At 36.1% G+C, this 26,148-nt stretch overlaps 1 protein-coding gene across 2 annotated transcripts in view; it reads left to right on the forward strand.

The window, feature by feature from the left end:
• The window catches only part of kank4 (KN motif and ankyrin repeat domains 4), a 76,191-nt gene extending 57,967 nt beyond the window's left edge, over positions 1 to 18,224 (forward strand). For both annotated transcript variants that reach the window (XM_056378285.1, XM_056378284.1), the window contains exons 4-10: positions 3,197 to 3,290; positions 6,802 to 7,071; positions 9,379 to 9,463; positions 9,880 to 10,099; positions 10,326 to 10,468; positions 10,897 to 11,097; positions 14,632 to 18,224. In XM_056378285.1, coding sequence (XP_056234260.1) covers positions 3,197 to 3,290; positions 6,802 to 7,071; positions 9,379 to 9,463; positions 9,880 to 10,099; positions 10,326 to 10,468; positions 10,897 to 11,097; positions 14,632 to 14,751 — 1,133 coding nt within the window. In that variant the 3' untranslated portion in view covers positions 14,752 to 18,224. The remainder of the gene's footprint in view (positions 1 to 3,196; positions 3,291 to 6,801; positions 7,072 to 9,378; positions 9,464 to 9,879; positions 10,100 to 10,325; positions 10,469 to 10,896; positions 11,098 to 14,631) is intronic.
• The last annotated feature ends 7,924 nt before the right edge of the window (positions 18,225 to 26,148 follow it).

A 26,148-nucleotide genomic window follows, 5' to 3' on the forward strand; every position in this document is an offset into this window, starting at 1 on the left:
CATAGCGACTGTGGTTTCTTTTCACTGCAATCTGAAACCACACTGGTCATATTCTATTATTTACAAATACCACGCAGATATTCTGTCAAATCAAGCCTTTTGGTGATTCTATCAATAGTACTATATGAACTCAGAGACTACTGTGTGCATAATTCATTAGATATGCAACACTGGCACTGGGGAAGGAATGAAAGGTACTGCTTGACTTTTCAGGATGCTTCCTTGGACTTGATGTGTGTTTCTCTGCACAGGATTCAATGCTAAATATAACTGTATAGCCATATGGATAATCACTTGAATCCCAACTCCCTGACTGTTGAGACAGCATAACACAAGACAACACTGACCGTTGGCTGTGACTACATCAGACTTCAGTTTGATCAGCTTAAGTAGAAAGAAAAAATGAAATATAGTCTTCTAGGTACTTAATTATCTGGTACGTTGCCAGTAGTCTAATGACTCAGAGTGATAGGGACTTTATGATTTAGTGTATCTGCCCATTAATACTCTCCCCATTATTTTCAGTGGTCTTCCTGAAAGGGAAATGTCTGCCTTGCCTTCTACTTCACATCTTTGTTTAGTATATTTTCTTCTTTGATTTCCACCAATCTACTCATCTCTAGCAGCTCATTCTCAATCTTCTTTAACATTACAGAGACAAAGGCTTTAATTCAGCAGGTCACATCCCTACTTCATATAAAAGAAAAAAATCAGTTTGCACAACAGGCAAGTATGAAAAAAGCAGGTGTGAGTAATGTTTTATATTTATACCTGCTTTGAATTACAATAACATTAGTGTAACAGGTAAATTAATAACATTAATCTGTTAAAAACTGTAGAACCGCATCATATATTGGTGTCTATTTGCAATACATGCAGTTCCAAAGATACAGTAACTATTGACTGTCATGTAAGAGGATGGGAATACACACATTACTAAGCACTGGTGAAATTACATGGTTTGATGACCTCCAAGAACACATAAAATTTCCCATAGTATAGACACACACACACACACTCATACAGGGACGTGCACATACTGTATATGTAAGCACTTACTTACAGTACACAGTTGAATGGACACTGAAGCACAGGCCTTCACACATGCACACGCACGCACACACACACACACACACACACACACACACACACACACACACACGCACGCATCAAACATGCGATTTATTTCTTCCCTCCCTTGATGTCACAGTGTTCTGTTTCTGGCACAGGAGCTAAAGTACAGAATCACTCTGCTATCACACACATATTTTATGTTCAGAGTTCATTTTAAGTTCAGTGTTGGGAGTACAGTATACAAGAGTGCTTTTAAGTGCTTTGCGTGTGTGCCTATAAATACATATACATTTATATATATATACACACACACACACACACACACACACGTGTGTGTTCTCATAAGACTGGCACTGTTTCTTTGGAGTTGTTGTCTACATCTTTGACATCTGAGATTCCCAGCCTGACTGCTTCAACCTCAAATTGCACTAGTATTCATCTTGGAAACATATTGGAAACAGAAACCACTGCTATCATATTGAGAACTCTTATGCACCTGAGTCATCAGAGACTAGAGTTAAGCTTTGGAGATTTGTACGGATGAGTGAAGTATCTCTGACAAAGTGAGGGAAGGTTAAATCTCACCATTGTTTTATTATTTAGAGGTTAGTCAGAGGATGTATTCAAAATGCCAAATATATGCTAAACCTCCCCTGTGGTCTGCTGCTATCTCCTGAGATGCTGGATCTAAAAGCATCATTCTTCTCAGATGGTGGTCACTGGGATCTTTTCAGCCAGTGAATCTTTGGCTCAAAGCCACATCCTTATGTCCTTGCATAAAACATTACAGAGCCTCTAGACCATGTCTGCTGTCAGGCACAACTAAGACAGCCGTACTGGGCTTAGAGCCAAGGGGAGTCAGCAAAGGAGCCCATGCAGAATCAATTATTGGGTCGTTACTTACATAAGTGGGTCTGACAATGTCAAGGTTGTATGTTGTCAATAAGCCCTATAATCTTGACCTGCGTACATTGCCCTGGAAATATTTTGTATGGTCCTGAACTACATCTGCAGAGACAAAATTACTGTAATTGCTATTTGATTTGGTCACTATTCGTAGCAAACTACTTTTTAATCTAATTTTCATCATCATTACACTTGCATATTCATTAAATAGTCACTGTTAAATACTCATGTTAACTATCTTTTTCCAGGCATGCTTATCATTTTTCTCTCACAGTTTTCTTTGTATGGAGTATACAGATGTGGCCCATGCATCCCCTTTCTCTGCCAACACAGGGATTCCACAGCATTTGATGAGCTATACTTGCTTGTAATTGCAGCCAGAGGTTCTTCAATATCATACAGGCTGAAAATGCTCTGACATTAATACATAGACGTCGAGGACACACAGAAACAAGTAGGCAAACACATGCAATAGCATGAGCAAGTACAGTCAACATGTGCAAACTATTACTGTCTGGCTACCATTACCAGTATAATGTACTGCTTTTATTTATTGCCTGGAGACTTTCAACTTAACTACAGTACAAACTACTCATGCTTGAGGAAAGTGCACTGCCTCGTCATAAATGCTATATCTTTAAAGAGTAGCAACAGTGGCTGCACACAGTATCTGTAGGTGGGTAGACAAGCTTTTATAGAGGCTGTTCAGTCACAGAGCTAGTTGTTACAGTAATGTTTACATTTATAGATGGGTGATGAATTAAAGAGAAATAAAACTACATGAGTCTTAGTAAGGTGTTGGGACGAACAAGAGCTACCAGAGCAACTTCAGTGCTCCTTCGCATTGACTCACAAAGTTTCTAGAAGTTTACTGGAGGGATGACCCACATTCGTCCCTCATTTGGTCGGTCCAAAATCCCCTGTAGGTGTTCAGTTGGATTTAGATTTGGTAAGTGTGAACTTAATCATGTAGGTGGCAGAGCTTATATAGAGCTTATACCTCATATGAGGCACTGACAAAATCAGGCCGTATTTTGTGTTTAGGTATAAGGACTGTGAGTTTTTGTATCACATTAATTTATTAATTGTGATTCATTAATCGCACAGACAATACAAAAACGCATACACACCCAACTTCCACTAAAGCCTAATTAATTTTTCTTTTCCTCCCTTTTCTTTTTAATCTCTCTGTCTATCTCTCTCTCTCATCTTCCAGGTCTCAAATCTATTATGAAGAAAAATGGTGTTGCTGACAAGCAGGGGAGTAAGGGAGCCAAGAAAAACCTGAAGTTTGTTGGGGTGAATGGAGGGTAAAATCTTCTTTTTTTAATCTCTAAGTGATTAATAGGTTTATGTGGGCTGCAGTGTGTTTTTGTGCATTTTTATTGGTGTCTTTGCATGTTATGTGACTCTTTATTTCTACAGGGGAATTTTACCCTTAGACGTATTTGTGGACATAATAGCAGAGTAACTACATGTAACATTCTATTTTCTTCAGATTAAACCACAAAATTATGGGGATTACATATGTTCACTTTTCTGAGTTGTCGGATTTAATTGTGCAAAGTGGCTTCAATCGGATTAGCCAGTTAGCCACACACAGTGGCTCCAGGTGAACTTGAGAAGTGGAGTTTGTCATGTAAAAATACCTGGATATTTTGCTGTGAAAGAAGCTACAGTGGCAGCAATCAATCATCATATTTGTGGCTATTTAAATCCAAGTGGTCAAACACTCACTAAAAGCACAGAATACATTTCATGTACACATAAAGTATAACCAACCAATCTTTTCCTCATAGATGTATACTGTACACCTCATTGGATTTTCAAGCAGTAATATTCATCAATATATCCCACTTGTTTTTTATTTGTACAAATTACTTGTTAGAAAAATGTAGGCTGATAGTCACAGATCCTCAGGCTACATAATTGTTGAGGTCCATTCATATCAAAAGGTCTATCAATTCAACATGAATAAACCGCCTATTTGTTAACGATGAGGCATTCACTTTTTAATTATCTTTCAGTTGTCTGAGTATCACAGCTTCGTCATTGTTCACCTGAGCGCGACCGCACTAACTAACTAAATGCAGCTGTGTCTCACACATGTACTTTATGCTGTTAGTCATCAGAGCCCAAGCATTTGAAGTGCACACTGCCCTGAATTTGACCTCACTTCTGCTACTGCAAGTGTGGATGTGTGTGGATATGAATATGTGTTACACATTGTGTGAGGTGTGTGTGCATATTTCTCTCGATGTTCATGATACCTCAGTGCTTTGCGCAGGTGTGCTTATGCCAGTATTTGAAGGCACTGGATTCACTGTGGGTTTGTGTTGTGTTTTGCGTGTGTTGCGCGCACGCGCGTGTGTGTGTGTGTGTGTGTGTGTGTGTGTGTGTGTGTGTGTGTGTGTGTGTGTGTATTTAAGCTGATGAATTTTAAGAAAGCAGATGGTAGTGGTTGGAAGAACAAAGGTATGTATCTAGGCAGGGAGATTATGCTTTCTGGCTCGTCTGATATGGTTACGTGGCTGGCGCTGCAGTTATAACATGAAGCACCTGTATACACACTGACACTCACATGTGTTTTTGCATTGTACTGACTGACAAAATTCCCTGGATGCTTTCCCTAACCTTAAACTATAACCTCAGCTAGCCCTAAAACCATTTGCCTAAACTAAGTGTGAAGCTAACTTTAACCAGAAACCAAAGTAGCCCCAAAAAGAAGATTGACATTGACACATTTGTAGACATTTAAAAGATATACACAGCTACACACACACATCCACACATAGTAATTACCTTAGTTGTGCACACGCGGCTTGACACTGATCTACCTCTCTTTCAAAGCTACAGCAGCCAAGACCAAGACCTTTGTCTGCTTTTTCTTTGGCAGAACTTTTTCATCTTAGATTGTTTTGTGCGTATGTGTGTGCGTATGCGTGTGCGTGTGTGTGCATGCCAGTCCTAAGGGCAAGGCTACCTAATATAGTCGTTCCAAACCACAAGCCACAAGATAAATGTACGGGCAATTTACAGGATGAGAAAGTGGAAAAAATATTCATGCTACACAAAATTGTATTTAATTTTTAAAGACATTCCTCTATCTTTTTTCCTCTTTTGTTGTTGAGAATTAGCAGGGTTTTTTTTCATCTTCAGACAACTCAAATTATTCAAATAATATTCAAATAAAACTGGGGGAAAAAAACAAAATCATTCTCTAGTGGGCATGGTCATAACCCAAAGATCACTTTATAATAAGGGGTCATGAGCCAGAAAGGTTTGGAGCCACCAATGTAATGGATTGTAGGAGTAAACAAATACAAAAATAATAGAGTAACTTTAATAATTTAATAGAAAAAAAGCTATAGAACTGTTATATATTTATTTTGTCTTCTATTAGCCAGTAGAATAATATAAAAAAAATAATTCAAAATGTTTTGTGTTCTTTCTTGTTTTCTATATGCAACATGTCCAGTATTCCTCATCAGTTGTTACTGAAATATGTGGATGATATTACCTCCTGCATTTCAAGTAAAAGGCTGCCATTAGGAGATTCGTTTTATTCCCACATTTCTGTTCTAACATTCCTGAGCGTCACTGTTTTATGACCTGCTCGCCTTTGCTTTGTTTTTCCAGATCAGTGTTGTGATGAGGTCTATTCCTCCCTCGCTGTTTCAGAATGATCTGCAAACATATCCATTCTCCAGAACAAATAGCAAATTATCAGTGGTATTGCAAAGAGCTGTCCAAGGACGGTCCTTTTGCGTTTTGGAACCGCTGTTGATAAATATCTCCCACTTTCTATGTTACACTGCTCAATTCCAAACTAAATTGAACAGATGTTATTTATAACGAGACAAATGTCAGACAACAATATTTTCTCTGACTATCTTTAGGCTTCTGCCCGCACCAGGAAGTGGGCTGCTGTTTGTATTTCTTCTCTTTGGATGTTCTACCCTGTCTTTGCTCTCTCTTGAGCTCCTCTGGAATCCAGGGAATGTTGTGGCCCCTGAACGCTTCTTGTGGTGTCTCTGTGTGTGTGTGTGTGTGTGTGTGTGTGTGTGTGTGTGTGTGTGTGTGTGTGTGTGTGTGTGTGTATGTGTGTGTGTGTGTGTATGTGCATGTGTGGTGTGTGTGTCTACAAATAAGCATGAATCGGTGGCATTCAGTATAATACTTATCTGATCATTGGCCTCACAGAAGTGCCTTCATGATACACCCCAATGATCACCCACCTTCCCAACCACGCACACACACACACACACACACACACACACACACACACACACACACACACACAAACTGGCATTCTAAATATATCATCAGCCTTCCTCAATGTACAAGGTTGTGTTTTGTTAAAAGGTTTCATATGTGAATGTGCAAACACACCTATGGATTTGTATGTACATATTTAACTGTTTTTAAGGATATTTTGGTTATTTGGCCAAAGGTTGCACTAGACAAGCATCTTCTTCATGTAACATCTGAGGTCTAGAGGGAAATGACTTGTTAGTATTTATCTAGCCTTGGCCAAAGTTTACTTTACTGGTTTCATATTAGTTTTAGCTGCTTAGGTGTTTCATTGATGTGGCTGCTTGTGTACATGTCCAATTTTTATATACATGTTTACTTTTAGTGAATAAACATAAATTAAATCATCTGAAGGCCATCTGTAATAACTTTTAAATTAACTTTTGTTTAGCTAGGAGTTAGTCATTAGAAACAGGACAGAGGGACAAAGCTTCACCACAGATTCACTGATTTTGGAGTTTATGCTGAAATTAGTGCATATGCACACTTGTTTGTGTCTTCTTCCAGCTATGAGACAACATCCAGCGAAGAGTCCAGTGGAGATGAGAAGTCAAAGGTGGAGGCGGAGGAGGAAGACAGCTCAGAGCAGGAGGGGGAGAAGGAAAAGGAGAAGGAGCCTCAGCCACCAGAGAAGCCTGAGGAGGCAGCAGAGATCCAGGGAAAGGATGCAGAGGTCTCAGCTGAGGGAGGAGGTGCTGTGGCTGAAGAGAAGGAGGGTGAGAGAGGTCTGCTGGATCCAGAGAGCAGCCTGGAGCTGCAGGAGGAGCAAGCTGAACGGTGAGTCATGCAGCAAAGCTTATATTATAGCCTCGCATTAAATGGCACTGTAGCTAGCAGTTTATGCATGTAGACACCACCATAGCTTATGTGTGCCTCCTCAGAAATATAACTAGTCATGTGTGATGTACTTCAGATAACTCCCACAGTGTCCAAGTGCCTGTTAAGGCTGCAAGCTGTTTATCAGAGCAAAACACTAATTTAACAAGGATATTCCATCACTCAGATACAAATACATGGCTTGATCGAGCTCAGATGTTTTGTTATTTTGATTTAATTTCCATATGATAAGCAAATATGTAGGATTGAACAAATGGTATTATAGTTACAATCAGATGACCAAACACACATTGAGGAGCTAAGAGGAGTGCCTAATAAATAAACCAATTATACTAACTCGAGTTATCAAGAAGCATATGGGTCTACTGTATGTAAATGAGACATAATAATATTTTTGACAACATATTCTTTTTTTTATTTTATTTCCATCTGATCAAATGTTTACATATGGAATATATACTCCCAAAAATACTCGTAAAAGGATATGATATTTAATATTTATATTGACAGTGTCATATTTTAATTAGGCTCATTAAGACATTAAGAAGAGCAGGTTATAATATTATGTAATAACCATCTGTGGAGGTTCTACCATAGCTGTGTAGTGTGTGGACATGAATAATAATATCAATCTTCAACTTCTGTTGTGTCTGTTGATTAATGTTGTTCACAAAACTAGCTTGTTGGTGCACATAAGTGGACTAAAGTGTTGCATGTAGTGCATGAATATGCACTTAAGTGCTCAAGACTGCTATTGTGGATACTGGGCCAGACCCATCATCTCTAACATATATTTACATATATACGAAGCTGAAATCGCTGCTCTCTATCACAGTAAATGAAAGAACGTAGACATGGCGACCGCACATAATAGTTTCATATTCAGTAATGAAACAAGATGGAGCCTCTCACCATCATCACTGAATGACAGAATGTACTATGAGCAATATAATTAAAGCACGATACAACCAGCTCCTGTAGAATACACCCATGAAGATGACAGCGATGTCGGGAGGGCACAAGTGAGTGCTTTGTTTTGTGTCCAGCTGCAGCCCACATTCTTTGTCTGGGACAGGTGCTGAATGATGCTTCAATATATAGTGGGCCACACACACCCACACACACACACACACACACACACACACACACACATACAGAAATCCAATTAACACACTCATACCTACTTTGCTCTCATACATCCCTGCTTCCCTTTTAATATCTTGCAGACTCACTGCCACACTCACACACAATAAGCCACACACACACACACGCACACACACACACACACACACACACACACACACACACACACACACACACACACACACACTTTGTTCCACATACACTTCAATGTAAGCTTCACACACAGACACAACTTTCTCCTATACACTTAAGTATAAACTGCTCTCACTCTAATCGAGGTCTCAGACAGACACGCAGACACACATTCACACCTCATTCCCTGACGTGCAAGGGATCTGGGACAATAAGCAAATAGCTGGCAGTGTTGTCCTCCCTGTCACTGAATGATCACTTATCTGTCTTAGATATGTGGACAGGGCTGAGGGCCGCGGGGCCAAATAGTAGATGGGGCCTCCGGGAGAAAGCAGGAGTTATATTAAGCCATCACTCAGCACTGGTCTGATCATTCTTATGTATGTGTGTGCCTGTGCCTGTGCATGTGTGTGTGTGTGTGTGTGTGTGTGTGTGTGTGTGTGTGTGTGTGTTATAGCTGGAGGACACAAAGTGGTACGGTACACATTGTGACCTAGCCAGGCTTAGAGCTGCAAGAGATGTATAGGATGACTGATTGTGATGGACAAGCAGTATGAGCTGGCCAGTGAATCAGTGTAAACTGTTACCATCAAGGTTTGCATGTGCTATCAATGTGTCAGACTGTTAACTGATGCGTATGTGTGTGTGTGTGTGTGTGTGTGTGTGTGTATGTGTGTGTGTGTGTGTGTGTGTGTGTGTGTCTGTGTGTGTGTGTGTGTCTGTGTGAGCTGTGCAAGCCCCGCAAGGCATCTTTTATCTTTTGTTTTCATCCCAGACAGAATTTACACAAGAACCAAAGTAGCTGTCTCTTGGCCATATGTTATCCAGACTTGATGGTATTTCCATCTTAAACCTGAAAAAGCAGTAAAGAAAAACAATGTAAAGAACAGATGTGGAAAAATGTTTTGAAATATGACTAAGATGGGCCTCAAACCGGTGCTCCTTACTGTGTTGTCTGGTCTTTGTTTACAGGGAGAAAGTTGACCAAGGATTTATAGACGCTTGCCTCTATGTAAAGGACCGTATGGAAGAGGTTTCATCCCCAGATAAAGAAATGGTAAGGATACTTCAAAGTTGTTCACATTGAATCTCTGTATTTTTGGAAATCCATACCGATTTGCCTGAAAAGTTAATGTTCATATTTATTGATCTATCCTCCAGGCTTTTGTAACCTGTATCTTTTTTTCATTCTGTAAAAATGATGCCCTCATATCTTTCTAAATTTAGCTTCTGAAACAGAATAAAATACTATTTTTGTTTAGGGAAAATGCTTCACGTTCTTTCCTGATAGAGCTTTTCGACTTCAATAAATAGGATAATGTGGAGTAATGTGGTTTACAGTGCTTTTCCTCTGACTGAAAATGGAAACTACTCAACAACACAATCAGAAAAACTGATGTTCTGGGAACAATAAAATTGCTGCCACAGGCGGCTTTTTCATTTATATCTTTTATCTTCTTCCTCTCTGTGCAGCGTCAGGTTTTAGTGGTGCTCTACCAGGAGTGGTTCAGGGTCTCCAGTCAGAAAGACTCACAGGCCGATACCGTCACATTATACCTGCGACAAGTGGGCTCGACCACGCCCACTCTCCTGCCGTATGTTGTCAATTTGACAGATGGAAACGGGAACATGGCCCTCCACTACAGCGTGTCGCACTCAAACTTCCCTGTGGTCAAACTGCTGCTGGATACTGGTGAGATGCAAATACACACAGCTGCAATCGCAGCTGGATTTACACATGAGCATAAAGACATTCATTTTAAAATAAAGGCAAGATATTGGCTAGATTAGGTAACCCTGCATGAAATGTCTCTTACTCACTGTGTGTGTGTGTGTGTGTGTGTGTGTGTGTGTGTGTGTGTGTGTGTGTGTGTGTGTGTGTGTGTGTGTTGTGTGTGTGTATGTGTGTGTTTGTTCAGGTCTATGTGAAACAGATAACGTGAACAAGGCAGGCTATACTCCAGTGATGCTCGCTGCCCTAACAGCTGCTGACAGCCCTGATGATCTGGAGGTGGCACAACAACTGCTGAGACTGGGGGACGTCAATGCACGCTCCAGACAGGTATCATACAGTATATGCTCACACCTAGTAATGGCTTCCCAGATATGGCTATAGAAGTGACTTAATGTCAAGGGACTGACTGTACTGTATGAGGTGTTGTTGTTGTTGTTGTCAAGGAAATTGTATTGCAGGCAGAGTGAGTATGGGAATTTAATAAATACTCCGGGGAAATCAGGGAATGCTGGGACATTTTTATAAGTGGGTCACTTTATAGCAATACACATAACATCTGCTGTTTTCTCTCATTTAGTGGAAAACAAACAGAACTGATAAACAACAAGAAATGGCAGTTTTAGGCCACACAAGCATACTGAGGTCACAGGAGCTCACAAGTTTTGTCTGTTGTTGTCACCTCATATATCTCCCCTCACACATGCCCTCTCACTGTTTGCATGTAATTTCCAACGTTCCTCGCTCTCGTTTTCTAGGCAGGTCAGACGGCACTTATGCTTGCAGTGAGCCACGGCCGTGTTGCCATGGTGAAGCTGCTCCTGAGCTGCGGCGCCGATGTAAATGCCCAGGACCGCGAGGGATCTACAGCCCTGATGTGCGCCAGTGAACACGGACACACGCACATCGCTCGTCTGCTGCTTGAGACAGGCCACTGTGACTCCGGCCTCAGAGATAAGGTACAGTATGGTGTTATGCTGTAAAGTTTTAATTACACTGTCGACTGGACTGTTGCAGAATCAAGATGTTTCACCTCTCATCCATTCAACGTGAGATCCCCTCTGAATGTGTTGTCCCCTCCCCAAGTGACGTCCCATCCAGTCTGACATATAAGATCTTGTTCAGATTGTCGGTGCTCTCTCTCTCTAGGATTTGTGCAAATTTCTCCTCATAATACTTTCTTTTCTCTTATTGTAAATTGACATAAATTAACACATTTATTGGCTTTCACCAATATACATATCTATAGTTTGCATTAAGTGTTTATGCACTGATGTTTAAGCATGCAGTCCCATGGGTCATTGCCTTAGTGTGTGCCAGGTTTAAAATACATCACATCACATCTCAACCAAACCTGTGTTTAAACACTACATATAGAAAACTACAAAGTCAAATCAAGAGGTGCTCCCTGTAGGGAAAAACATGGCTTCAATATGGGTTCATCTCTAACCCCAACAGAAGCTAATTTAAACATAGATCAAGTAGCAAGAGAGACTGTGTGGTCTGTCTTTGGCTTAATTTTGTAAAGGTTAATTCCTTACAGAGATGTCAGGGATCACTGCTTCATATCAACAGGTACTTATTTGCTGCTTGTGCTACATGAGTGGTCACACGGCTCCTAGTGCCTGACTCACACAGTGTAGAATGTGTCACTAGATATTAACCTACCCCTGTGTTCAGCTTCAGCTTGACAGTAAAGGTAGGTACAGCCATACAATGGCTGGTGCCTGGCCTAGACATAGTAGACTGATTGATTCCTAGTCTAGACTGTTGATTTTCCTGTGCATTCTGTCAGTGGACTTTTTCATTGCAAACCATCCTGTGAAACACTGTTGCAACACTGCCGCTGCTGTTCATATAACATTCTTTAAGCCCCACCTCCACACCTGCATCCACCTGTGGGCTCTGATTCTAGTTTCCAAAGGATTTGACTTTCACTATAGTCCCCATTCCACAAAACCTGCCGCCTCATCCTCATCAACCATATGCCTCTGGTAGATTATTTGCTGTGTGACTCCATGACACATGAGCACACACTATATTTAGGGGTAGTGAGGGGCAAACATCATCTACAAACTGAGGAAATAAGCAGCTCTGGTAAGCCATTTTGAATTAAATGCAAGCAAGTCAGACAGTTTCTTTAACAGGTTGATGAAATTTACACAGAGTATAATACAGAGCATTCACACTGTTCTGAGACATCTGCGTCCCCATGAGACAAGATGTCTCTCAGTGTGCAGCCTTGTCTGCTCTAGTTTGCCGTAATATCTAATCTGTAGTCTTAGATGAAAAGAATAAATGGATAAAACACAGAGACAACCGGTGAGAGTGATGCAGGAAGTTACAAACAACGTTAAAGAACATTGACAGTTTACTCAGCCGTGAACATTTATAGCTGTGTGTCTTAACCAGTGACTCGGTGTCCAGCACACAACCCATTGAAACTTTAAAGAGATGAGCTTGCAAGAGATTCCATTTTTTAGAGGTGTGTTGGCAGGAAGAATGTTATCCACAGTGTACAGATATCAGTCCTCTTATTTTGGTTACTACGGGTTGGATGGTATCATATGACATATGTGGCATAAGCTAAAGTATTAGCATAGAACACCAGAGCAAATGATTCACTGGTGTCAGTGCTCTTAGCTATTAAGAGTGACCAATAGACAGAAAGGTTTGGTGCAATATATATTAAAATTGCTTTAATATGAAGGACAAAAAAAAAGAAGCTTGGCAGTCATATTACTAGTAAATGCTGAGAACAGGCCACTGATAAAGGATTTATGATTGAGGATATTGGCTATAGATATATACAGTCCTCTATACCACAAGTCTTTTGGACAGTTACATTCAGTCTTTGAGTTTCACTTAATAAATGAATAAAGTGATGGACACTACATTAAAGTGCCAAGTTTCACTTTTAATTATAGGTTTATGTAAGAATTGAAATAACTGTGTGCAAGATATAGGCCTTTTAATGCACAATTCCCAAATTGTACAGATTTTAAAATAATTGGACACGTGGCTACTAAATGTTTCATGGGCAGCCCTGTGTCATTTCAAAGTTACTTCATGCATAAAAGAGCTCACACTTAAGTCGGAGTTGACTGAGAGCTGAGAGTTGCCATTTAGATTGAGGAGGAGCTGTCTGTCAGTAAGGGGAGTAAAGAGGTTATGGTGCAAATGAAGAAGATAATAGTGAGGCTATAAACAAGCATAACTCTATCAGAGAGATATCAAAGGAAGCTGGTTTGTCAAAATCAATACTTGGTATGTTCTAAGAAAACAGGTGTGCACAAGATCCAAACCTCAGTAAACCTCAGAAACAGAAAGGCCATGCAGCAGTTCTCAAAAACATATAAAAGGAAAGTTGTGGAACAAAGTTCTTTGGACTGATGAAAAAAACAGTCAGTCAAAATGATCGCGTTTGGAATGTGTGGAAAAAAAAAAGGTACAGCTCGTGACCCAAAGCCACCACCTCATCTGTCAAACATGGTGCTGGTTCCGTTATGACTTCCTGCTGTGGGGCTGCCAAATGAACTGGCACACTTGCATTTATTGATTATTTCACTGCTGATGGAAGCAACAGGATGGATGCAGGGGTGTACAGGAGCACTCTATTGCTCAGATTCAGCCTAATGGATCAAAACACATTAGACAGCATTTCATCATTCAGCAGGACAACGACCCTAAACATACGGCCACAGCAACCAAAGAACTTCTCAGGGTGATATATCCTGGACTGGCTGAGTCAATCAGCTGATCTTAATCTGATTTAGGGCAGAGAGGCAGAGACTAAAGGATCCCACAACTGGAGAGAGTTGAAGGTGGGAGCTGTGAGGCAAGATACAAAGTGTCTGATGGTGTCTATGGGTCAAAGACTCCATCTGTATCATTCCTATTACTTTTGATTCTTTTAATTCAAATTGAATGTGCTGAAGCACAGAGCCTGAACTACCAAAAAATAGATAAAAAATTAACTGCCCAAATATTAAATAAAATTACAGTATCTGTGGTATCATAGCTTCAGAAGGGAGTTTGAATATACTTATATTAAATGACAAAATTTGATATTTTGTATGCCTTGGAACATTTCTTCCATTTCCCTTTCATGACATCCTACAAAACCTCCCCAGGCTTATGATTTAACTGTGGCTTATTACACAGGCAATTTCTGCATGATGCAAAGAAGCTTACCAGTATATTATTATAGTGTTAGTGGCACATTCTGATGTGTAATTTTGGAAGTGAATTATTAGATCAGATTTACAGAAACGGAACACATCATAATCTCTACCGTGTTTTGAGAAAGGCAAAATGCTGACAGATGCTTAACCCAGCTCTGTAGCAGGGTAACTGCACCATATACCTATGTACTGTAATGTGTAGTCGCTAGAGAAAGAACAACACAACACTGCCACTGTCAGGATAAGAACAGTCACTGCAATGTCTTTAATATGAAAATTAACATCTATATCTCTCTGTTTTCCCCTCAGAATAATCAGACAGCACTGTCGGTGGCAGAAGGAGCCTCTCAACAAGAAATAGTTGACCTTCTGAAGGCCAACACTGAGACCCAGGCCTCTGAGCCACCGTCTACCACAGACCTAATCTGAGCCAGGCTGACCCTGTTTACTCTTCCAAACCACTTTCAGCTTGCCGACTCCGACCTCCCCATTTCAAGACCCTCTGCACACCAACAATGAGGGGGAAAAGCTGAAACACATACACTGTGACACCATACAGGACATACTCTGTTTGACCAGTGGAAAAAGTGGTTATGCTCTGTTTACCATGGAATTATGGGAGCTCACATACAAAACCTCTGTGACTGTGGAGTTTCCTGCAATGAATGCCCACATTTTTCTTCCATGTCTCTGCCAACATGCCCCGTGGGTGTTTATGGATATGCTGCATCAACCTCTCAGTGGACAGAAAAACAAAAGGGGCTGGTCAGATTGATGATAAGACATTGCCATAGTGACAAGTGTGATTGACAGGAAGTTACATAGGGGACAGAGTGAGAATATATATATATATCTATATATATCTATACATATATATATATATATATCTATATATATCTATACATATATATATATATATATACATATATATATATATATATAGATATATAGATATATATATATATATATATATATATATGTGGTGAATGAAGAGATACTCTGACAAACTGCTGCTTCTTATCATCAAACTAGCTTGTCAAGCAAAATACTAAGCACATGATCTACCTTTCAAATATATAATATTAAATATGACATGATGTCTATTTTTTCTTTTATGTCATTGACATCATCCTTTTCATATTTGGACATAAGCCATTATTGAGAACATAGTATGTAGAATGTTATTCTAACAGATTATAATCATATACAAACACAGAAACTGTATTTTCTACTGCACTTTTTTTTATTGTTTGTGTACAGTAAATCGTCCTTCTCTCTCATATCAATTTCCAGAAGAAACTATATCTCCAAAAGTATAAATTACAACGTGACCTAATAGAGTAGAATTTCTGATCTAATTTCCCATGATTCAGTGGATCTTTGGCATCATTCAATGTATTGTTTTTGACAGGGTCATGTTCTTCACATCTGCCATGGGTGATCGTCATCTGTGAAATATTGAAAAACAAATGGTTTAGTTTGAGATAAAATGTTTCTGTTGGATACAGGAGAAATGATTTTTATAACCAGAATATAACCAGAGAAAAGAAACACAAAAGTCTTCTAATAAGAAGATTGTTCTGTTCAGAAGGTGCTGCATGCAAATACATAGTTACTCCCCCTGCTGGCTGTCTTATAGTACTAAACAACAGTATGTTGTAATACTGTCTGTTCTCATGATTAACATCTCTCTATCTCTCTTTCTCTCCCTCTCTCCGCCTCAATCTCCGTCCCCCAGTTCAAATATAATGTATGTCTTGTTTGTCTGCCTGTTTCAAATCAAATCATGTATGCAACTGCTACAAAATGCACAATGAATGTCGGGCTGGCTGTGACACATTCCAAGAAAAAAATGTAGCAAGTAGCAAGTCTAACTGTACTGGCATGGATCATGGGACTAAGAGAGACATAAGCTATAGCAGATATAGCCATGTATGACAAAAGATATTAATCAATGATAAAATCCCGAACACAAAGATCAGATTTGCCAATTTTCAAATTGCTGACACTAGTTCATCCTGTCTCTGTCTCCAGGCATTCATATCATCCCAGAGCAGGGGTATTATTTTTGTTATCAGTCTAAGAAGCAATATAAATGGAATACTATCTTTTCAGTCAAACAATAGCTAGGGTGAGTGGCTTTTGTCTCGCCTTAATCAGATGATAGTCCTACATTAGAGGAGATGTGAGGAGAGTGGCCTTTTTCTCCTGTTTACCACAGAGCTACACCCATATTCTTAAAGTATCTTAAAGCAGGAGTACTGCTCTGATGAAATTGTTTACAATTCAACATTTCCCCCTCGGTGACCACTGCAGGTGTCAAACAGGTTAGTAAGTTTACAAGAAACAAAAGGGATCAATAATTTTACCTGTACACATGCGACTGATGGTGATCTCTGGCTATTATGAAGGCACTCTTGTCACGGAACCACTCTTTATATGTGATCTTTGAATGGAGTAAAGCTATTTTTCTAGGGTCACTGAAGGTGGAATTTAAAAAGGGGAATACCACTCAATTTAACAACTGCCATATGTGTGGTCTATGACAGTCCAGTCTGCATTTACAGGTAGAAGATAAGTCACTTTCTACAGAAGCAAGTCTCCAGATAACCAGTCAAATCTCTGACCTTTGATCACAATAAACTCTTTTTATTTCTAACCGACAAACCTGCCATCTCAGTTCCTATTACTTATCAGTTGCTCACAAATTTTGGCTGGTTCCCAGATTTATTGGTTTTCTCCAAATCATTCTAAAATGATATTTCCCTGCCTCTGTAGTGCTGTCTTGTAAGCTATCTGTTTACTGCAGTATGGTCTGACCACTGATCCTGCACCAGTACTCTCATTCCAGGACACTTTATAAATATGGGTGCTTACATGGGACTATGTAGATTGACATGAAGATAGACTTATTATATGAAGTATCCTATTATATAGTCATGGCTGCATTTACTCAGCAACAATGAGAATTTTTCAACAGTGGCTTAGTAATCAGATCATCATCATTTGTTGAGTCACAAAGTAGCACAGATTCGTTAAACATTGAGGCTGCGTTTACACATGATCAGCAAATCTGAATTTTCACTGTGTAGTACATCCGATCATCATTGGTTGTCCGTATATTAAGGGACACAAATGAGAGTCTGTGTAATGTCCCATAACACAGACAGCTAAAGGGTGATCTGATCTGTGCTGCAACAAGTATCTGGTGTATCTGGTCTTCCGTGCCTGTGTATTAAGTCTTAAATTGCATCCATATGTTTAATCCAGTGTGACCCAGATGTAATAAGGTTTCATAACTGGCTAAACACCAAAGACCTGAAATCAAATCTGTTTCACATTGGGTTAAATATATATTTTATCTGTTTCTGTAAATCCAGCCAAATACATGTAAATACAGTATTGTGAAGAGTATATAACAAGTATTGTCTGACAGTTTGCTCTAAAATTATATTAAGTATTTATTCCAAATGCTATATTTTTTACCATATATAGTATACTTATGTATGCATGGACAAATATTCCAGTGATTCTGTTGGAGGGGACTTTGGATGAGTAGAAATTATGCTAAGTGTCCCTGATGATGTGATTATTTGACTTAACATTGGGTGGCTGGGTGGTACAGTAAATGTGTGATTTGATGAGGTAGTGGACTGTCATGTGCCCTTTGATGCTACCTTTGACATTTCTGGGGAAATTATGAAGAAGATCCGACACTGCTCTAAACTATAAGGGCAACGTCTCCTTTGTTTGAATACCCGTCTGAAAATCTGAGACTGTGTACATGACAGAGTCAAATGTAAAAACCTGTACCTCTCTGTAATATTCCATGTACAACGGGCTTGTATGTTACGAACCAGAGAACTACTTCTAAATAAAGAAATATTAAGATTTAAAACCTATTTAATGCCTGTTTCATGTTGTCCTATCATTTCCAATTCAGCTGAAGAATTCTCCTTCTTATGCTAAATTGATAGACAGGTCTTTAGATACTGAGACTGACGCTAGAAAAAATACTAAATGTACCTTATTCATTTTTTTTTGATGTAGTAAATTGTTTGTTTGCAACAGTAGCAGCTGTAAAGAGAAAGTCAATTTAATGCCAAGTCACAACAGAAGTTATCTCAGGGAACCTTTCATATAGAGCAGGTCTGGACCATACTCCTTATAATCATGGGCGTAGGTTTGCATATGGATAGTAGAGACATGACCCTACCAACATGTTGGGAGGAAAGAATTGTCCTGACCAATATGTGAGTGAACTCATTCGCAGTGAAATCATACCAATGTGCCATCCGAGAGGGTACGTCTCCAAGAGAACCGATTTAGGCATGGTATCATTTGATTGACTGATTGACTTTATGCCTTACTATACTATGTCGTTTGTATGACTTTTTATGCCTTAATATACTATGACATTTTTATGAATTTTTATGACTTACTATACTATAACGTTTTATGTCATGCTTATGATTTTAGGTTTTTATACCTTTTTATGCCTTACTATACTATGACATTTTGATGGCTTTTTATGACTTACTATACTATGATGTTTTTATGTCATTTTATGACTTACTATACTATGATGTTTGTATGTGTTTTTATGCCTTACTATACTATGACTTTTTAATTACTTTTTATGCCTTACTATACTATGACGTTTTTATAACTTACTATACTATGACATTTTGATGACTTTTTATGCCTCACTATACTATTACTTTTTTATTATGTTTTTATGCCTTTATATGGCTTACTATATGGCGATTTCTTAATTTGTTTTCATGCCTATCTATACTTTGACATTTTTATGACTTTTTATACCTTACTATACTATGAGGTTTTTATGATTTTTTATGCCTTACTTTACTATGACATTTTGATGGCTTACTATACTATGACGTTTTTATGACTTTTTATGCCATACTATACTATGACGTTTTGATGGCTTGCTATACTATGATGTTTTTGTGACTTTTTTATGCCATACTATACTATGATATTTTTATGCCTTACTATACTATGATGTTTTTATGACATTTTGATGGCTTACTATGACGTTTTTTAGACTTTTTTATGCCATACTATACTAAGACGTTTTTATGATTTTTTATGCCTTACTTTACTATGACATTTTCATGGCTTACTGTACTATGACATTTTATGACTTTTTATGCCATACTATACTATGACATTTTGATGGCTTACTATACTATGACGTTTTTGTGACTTTTTATGCCTTACTAAACTATGACATTTTTATGACTTTATTATGCCATACATTACTATGACGTTTTTATGACTTTTTATGCCATACTATACTATGATGTTTTGATGGCTTACTATACTATGACGTTTTGATGGCTTACTATACTATGATGTTTTTATGACTTTTTTATGCCATACTATACTATGACGTTTTTATGATTTTTTATGCCTTACTATACTATGACGTTTTTATGCCTTACTATACTATGACGTTTTTATGCCTTACTATACTATAATGTTTTTATGACTTTTTATGCCATACTATACTATGATGTTTTGATGGCTTACTATACTATGACGTTTTGATGGCTTACTATACTATGACGTTTTTATGACTTTTTATGCCATACTATACTATGACACATTGATCGCTTACTATACTATGACGTTTTTACAACTTTTTATGCCATACTATACTATGACGTTTTTATGATTTTCTATGCCTTACTTTACTATGACATTTTGATGGCTTACTATACTATGAAGTTTTTGTGACTTTTTTATGCCGTACTATACTATGATATTTTTATGCCTTACTATACTATAATGTTTTTATGACTTTTTATGCCTTACTATACTATGTTTTGATGGCTTACTATACTATGACGTTTGAGGGCTTACTATACTATGACGTTTTTATGATTTTTATGCCATACTGGACTATGCCATTTTGATGGCTTACTATGCTATGATGTTTTTGTGACTTTTTTATGCCATACTATACTATGATATTTTTATGCCTTACTATACTATTATATTTTTATGGCTGACTATACTATGACATTTTGATGGCTTACTATACTATGACGTTTTTATGACTTTTTTATGCCATACTATACTATGACGTTTTTATGATTTTTTATGCCTTACTATACTATGATGTTTTTATGCCTTACTATAGTATAACATTTTTATGACTTTTTATGCCTTACTATACTATGACGTTTTTGTGAGTTTTTTATGCCTTACTTTACTATGACGTTTTTATGCCTTACTATACTATTATATTTTTATGGCTTACAATACTATGACGTTTTTATGACTTTTTATGCCTTACTATACTATGACATTTTTATGACTTTTTTATGCCATACATTACTATGACGTTTTTATGACTTTTTATGCCATACTATACTATGACACATTGATCGCTTACTATACTATGACGTTTTTACAACTTTTTATGCCATACATTACTATGACATTTTTATGACTTTTTATGCCATACTATACTATGATGTTTTGATGGCTTACTATACTATGACGTCTTGATGGCTTACTATACTATGATGTTTTTATGACTTTTTTATGCCATACTATACTATGACGTTTTTATGATTTTTTATGCCTTACTATACTATAACGTTTTTATGCCTTACTATACTATGATATTTTTATGACTTTTTATGCCTTACTATACAATGACGTTTTTATGCCTTACTATACTATGACATTTTTATGCCATGCTATAATATGACATTTTTATGACTTTTTATGTCTTATGACGTTTTTATGCCTTACTATACTATGATAATTTTATCGCTTACTATACTATGACGTTTTTATGACTTTTTTATGCCTTACTATACTATGACATTTTGATGGCTTACATTATTATGACACTTTTATGACTTTTTTATGCCTTACTATACTATGACATATTGGTGGCTTACTAAACTACGACGTTTTTATGACTTTTTATGTCTTATGACGTTTTTATGCCTGACTATACTATGACTTTTTTATGCCATACTATACTATGACGTTTTTATGAGTTTTTATGCCTTACTATACTATGATGTTTTTATGCCTTACTATACTATGACATATTGATGGCTTACTATACTATGACGTTTTTATGACTTTTTTATGCCATACTATACTATGACGTTTTTATGATTTTTTATGCCTTACTTTACTATGATGTTTTTATGCCTTACTATAGTATAACATTTTAATGACTTTTTATGCCTTACTATAGTATAACATTTTTATGACTTTTTATGCCTTACTATACTATGACGTTTTTGTGAGTTTTTTATGCCTTACTATACTATGACTTTTTATGTCTTATGACGTTTTTATGACTTTTTATGTCATACTATACTATTATATTTTTATGGCTTACAATACTATGACGTTTTTATGACTTTTTATGCCTTACTATACTATGACATTTTTATGACTTTTTTATGCCATACATTACTATGACGTTTTTATGACTTTTTATGCCATACTATAATATGACACATTGATCGCTTACTATACTATGACGTTTTTACAACTTTTTATGCCATACATTACTATGACATTTTTATGACTTTTTATGCCATACTATACTATGATGTTTTGATGGCTTACTATACTATGACGTTTTGATGGCTTACTATACTATGATGTTTTTATGACTTTTTTATGCCATACTATACTATGACGTTTTTATGATTTTTTATGCCTTACTATACTATGACGTTTTTATGCCTTACTATACTATGATATTTTTATGACTTTTTATGCCTTACTATACAATGACGTTTTTATGCCTTACTATACTATGACATTTTTATGCCATGCTATAATATGACATTTTTATGACTTTTTATGTCTTACTATACTATGACGTTTTTATGCCTTACTATACTATGATAATTTTATCGCTTACTATATTATGACATTTTTGTGACTTTTTATGCCTTACTATACTAGGACGTTTTTATGACTTTTTTATGCCTTACTATACTATGACATTTTGATGGCTTTCAATATTATGACACTTTTATGACTTTTTTATGCCTTACTATACTATGACATATTGGTGGCTTACTATACTACGACGTTTTTATGACTTTTTATGCCATACTATACTATGACGTTTTTATGACTTTTTATGTCATACTATACTATGACATTTTGATGGCTTACTATACTATGACGTTTTTGTGACTTTTTATGCCTTACTATACTATGACATTTTTATGACTTTTTTATTCCATACATTACTATGACGTTTTTATGACTTTTTATGCCATACTATACTATGATGTTTTGATGGCTTACTATACTATGACGTTTTGATGGCTTACTATACTATGATGTTTTTATGACTTTTTTATGCCATACTATACTATGACGTTTTTATGATTTTTTATGCCTTACTTTACTATGACATTTTGATGGCTTACTATACTATGAAGTTTTTGTGACTTTTTTATGCCGTACTATACTATGATATTTTTATGCCTTACTATACTATAATGTTTTTATGACTTTTTATGCCTTACTATACTATGTTTTGATGGCTTACTATACTATGACGTTTGAGGGCTTACTATACTATGACATTTTTATGAGTTTTTATGCCATACTGGACTATGCCATTTTGATGGCCTACTATGCTATGATGTTTTTGTGACTTTTTTATGCCATACTATACTATGATATTTTTATGGCTTACTATACTATGACATTTTTGTGACTTTTTATGCCTTACTATACTATGACGTTTTTATGCCTTACAATACTATTATATTTTTATGGCTGACAATACTATGACGTTTTTATGCCTTACAATACTATGACACATTGATGGCTTACTATACTATGACGTTTTTATGACTTTTTATGTCAGACTATACTATGACGTTTTTTATGATTTTTATGCCATACTGGACTATGCCATTTTGATGGCTTACTATGCTATGATGTTTTTGTGACTTTTTTATGCCATACTATAGTATGATATTTTTATGCCTTACTATACTATGACGTTTTTATGAGTTTTTATGCCTTACTTTACTATGACGTTTTTATGCCTTACTATACTATGATGTTTTTATGCCTTACTATACTATGACATATTGATGGCTTACTATACTATGACGTTTTTATGACTTTTTTATACCATACTATACTATGACGTTTTTATGATTTTTTATGCCTTACTTTACTATGATGTTTTGATGGCTTACTATACTATGACGTTTTGATGGCTTACTATACTATGATGTTTTTATGACTTTTTTATGCCATACTATACTATGACGTTTTTATGATTTTTTATGCCTTACTATACTATGACGTTTTTATGCCTTACTATACTATGATATTTTTATGACTTTTTATGCCTTACTATACAATGATGTTTTTATGCCTTACTATACTATGACATTTTTATGCCATGCTATAATATGACATTTTTATGACTTTTTATGTCTTACTATACTATGACGTTTTTATGCCTTACTATACTATGATAATTTTATCGCTTACTATATTATGACATTTTTGTGACTTTTTATGCCTTACTATACTATGACGTTTTTATGACTTTTTTATGCCTTACTATACTATGACATTTTGATTGCTTTCAATATTATGACACTTTTATGACTTTTTTATGCCTTACTATACTATGACATATTGGTGGCTTACTATACTACGACGTTTTTATGACTTTTTATGCCATACTATACTATGACGTTTTTATGACTTTTTATGTCATACTATACTATGACATTTTGATGGCTTACTATACTAAGACGTTTTTGTGACTTTTTATGCCTTACTATACTATGACATTTTTATGACTTTTTTATTCCATACATTACTATGACGTTTTTATGACTTTTTATGCCATACTATACTATGATGTTCTGATGGCTTACTATACTATGACGTTTTGATGGCTTACTATACTATGATGTTTTTATGACTTTTTTATGCCATACTATACTATGACGTTTTTATGATTTTTTATGCCTTACTATACTATGACGTTTTTATGCCTTACTATACTATTATGTTTTTATGCCTTACTATACTATAATGTTTTTATGACTTTTTATGCCATACTATACTATGATGTTTTGATGGCTTACTATACTATGACGTTTTGATGGCTTACTATACTATGACGTTTTTATGACTTTTTATGCCATACTATACTATGACACATTGATCGCTTACTATACTATGACGTTTTTATGACTTTTTTATTCCATACATTACTATGACGTTTTTATGATTTTTTATGCCTTACTTTACTATGACATTTTGATGGCTTACTATACTATGAAGTTTTTGTGACTTTTTTATGCCGTACTATACTATGATATTTTTATGCCTTACTATACTATAATGTTTTTATGACTTTTTATGCCTTACTATACTATGTTTTGATGGCTTACTATACTATGACGTTTGAGGGCTTACTATACTATGACATTTTTATGAGTTTTTATGCCATACTGGACTATGCCATTTTGATGGCCTACTATGCTATGATGTTTTTGTGACTTTTTTATGCCATACTATACTATGATATTTTTATGGCTTACTATACTATGACATTTTTGTGACTTTTTATGCCTTACTATACTATGACGTTTTTATGCCTTACAATACTATTATATTTTTATGGCTGACAATACTATGACGTTTTTATGCCTTACAATACTATGACACATTGATGGCTTACTATACTATGACGTTTTTATGACTTTTTATGTCAGACTATACTATGACGTTTTTTATGATTTTTATGCCATACTGGACTATGCCATTTTGATGGCTTACTATGCTATGATGTTTTTGTGACTTTTTTATGCCATACTATACTATGACGTTTTTATGATTTTTTATGCCTTACTATACTATGACGTTTTTATGCCTTACTATACTATGATATTTTTATGACTTTTTATGACTTTTTATGCCTTACTATACAATGACGTTTTTATGAGTTTTTATGCCTTACTATACTATGACATTTTTATGCCATGCTATAATATGACATTTTTATGACTTTTTATGTCTTACTATACTATGACGTTTTTATGCCTTACTATACTATGATAATTTTATCGCTTACTATATTATGACATTTTTGTGACTTTTTATGCCTTACTATACTATGACGTTTTTATGACTTTTTTATGCCTTACTATACTATGACATTTTGATGGCTTTCAATATTATGACACTTTTATGACTTTTTTATGCCTTACTATACTATGACATATTGGTGGCTTACTATACTACGACGTTTTTATGACTTTTTTATGCCATACTATACTATGACGTTTTTATGAGTTTTTATGCCTTACTATACTATGATATTTTTATGCCTTACTTTACTATGACGTTTTTGTGACTTTTTTATGCCTTACTATACTATGACATTTTTATGACTTTTTTATTCCATACATTACTATGACGTTTTTATGACTTTTTTATGCCATACTATACTATGATGTTTTGATGGCTTACTATACTATGACGTTTTGATGGCTTACTATACTATGATGTTTTTATGACTTTTTTATGCATACTATACTATGACGTTTTTATGATTTTTTATGCCTTACTATACTATGACGTTTTTATGCCTTACTATACTATTATATTTTTATGCCTTACTATACTATAATGTTTTTATGACTTTTTATGCCATACTATACTATGATGTTTTGATGGCTTACTATACTATGACGTTTTGATGGCTTACTATACTATGACGTTTTTATGACTTTTTATGCCATACTATACTATGACACATTG

This window comes from Seriola aureovittata, chromosome 6 (assembly GCF_021018895.1).
Source record: "Seriola aureovittata isolate HTS-2021-v1 ecotype China chromosome 6, ASM2101889v1, whole genome shotgun sequence".
Taxonomy (NCBI): Eukaryota; Metazoa; Chordata; class Actinopteri; order Carangiformes; family Carangidae; genus Seriola; species Seriola aureovittata.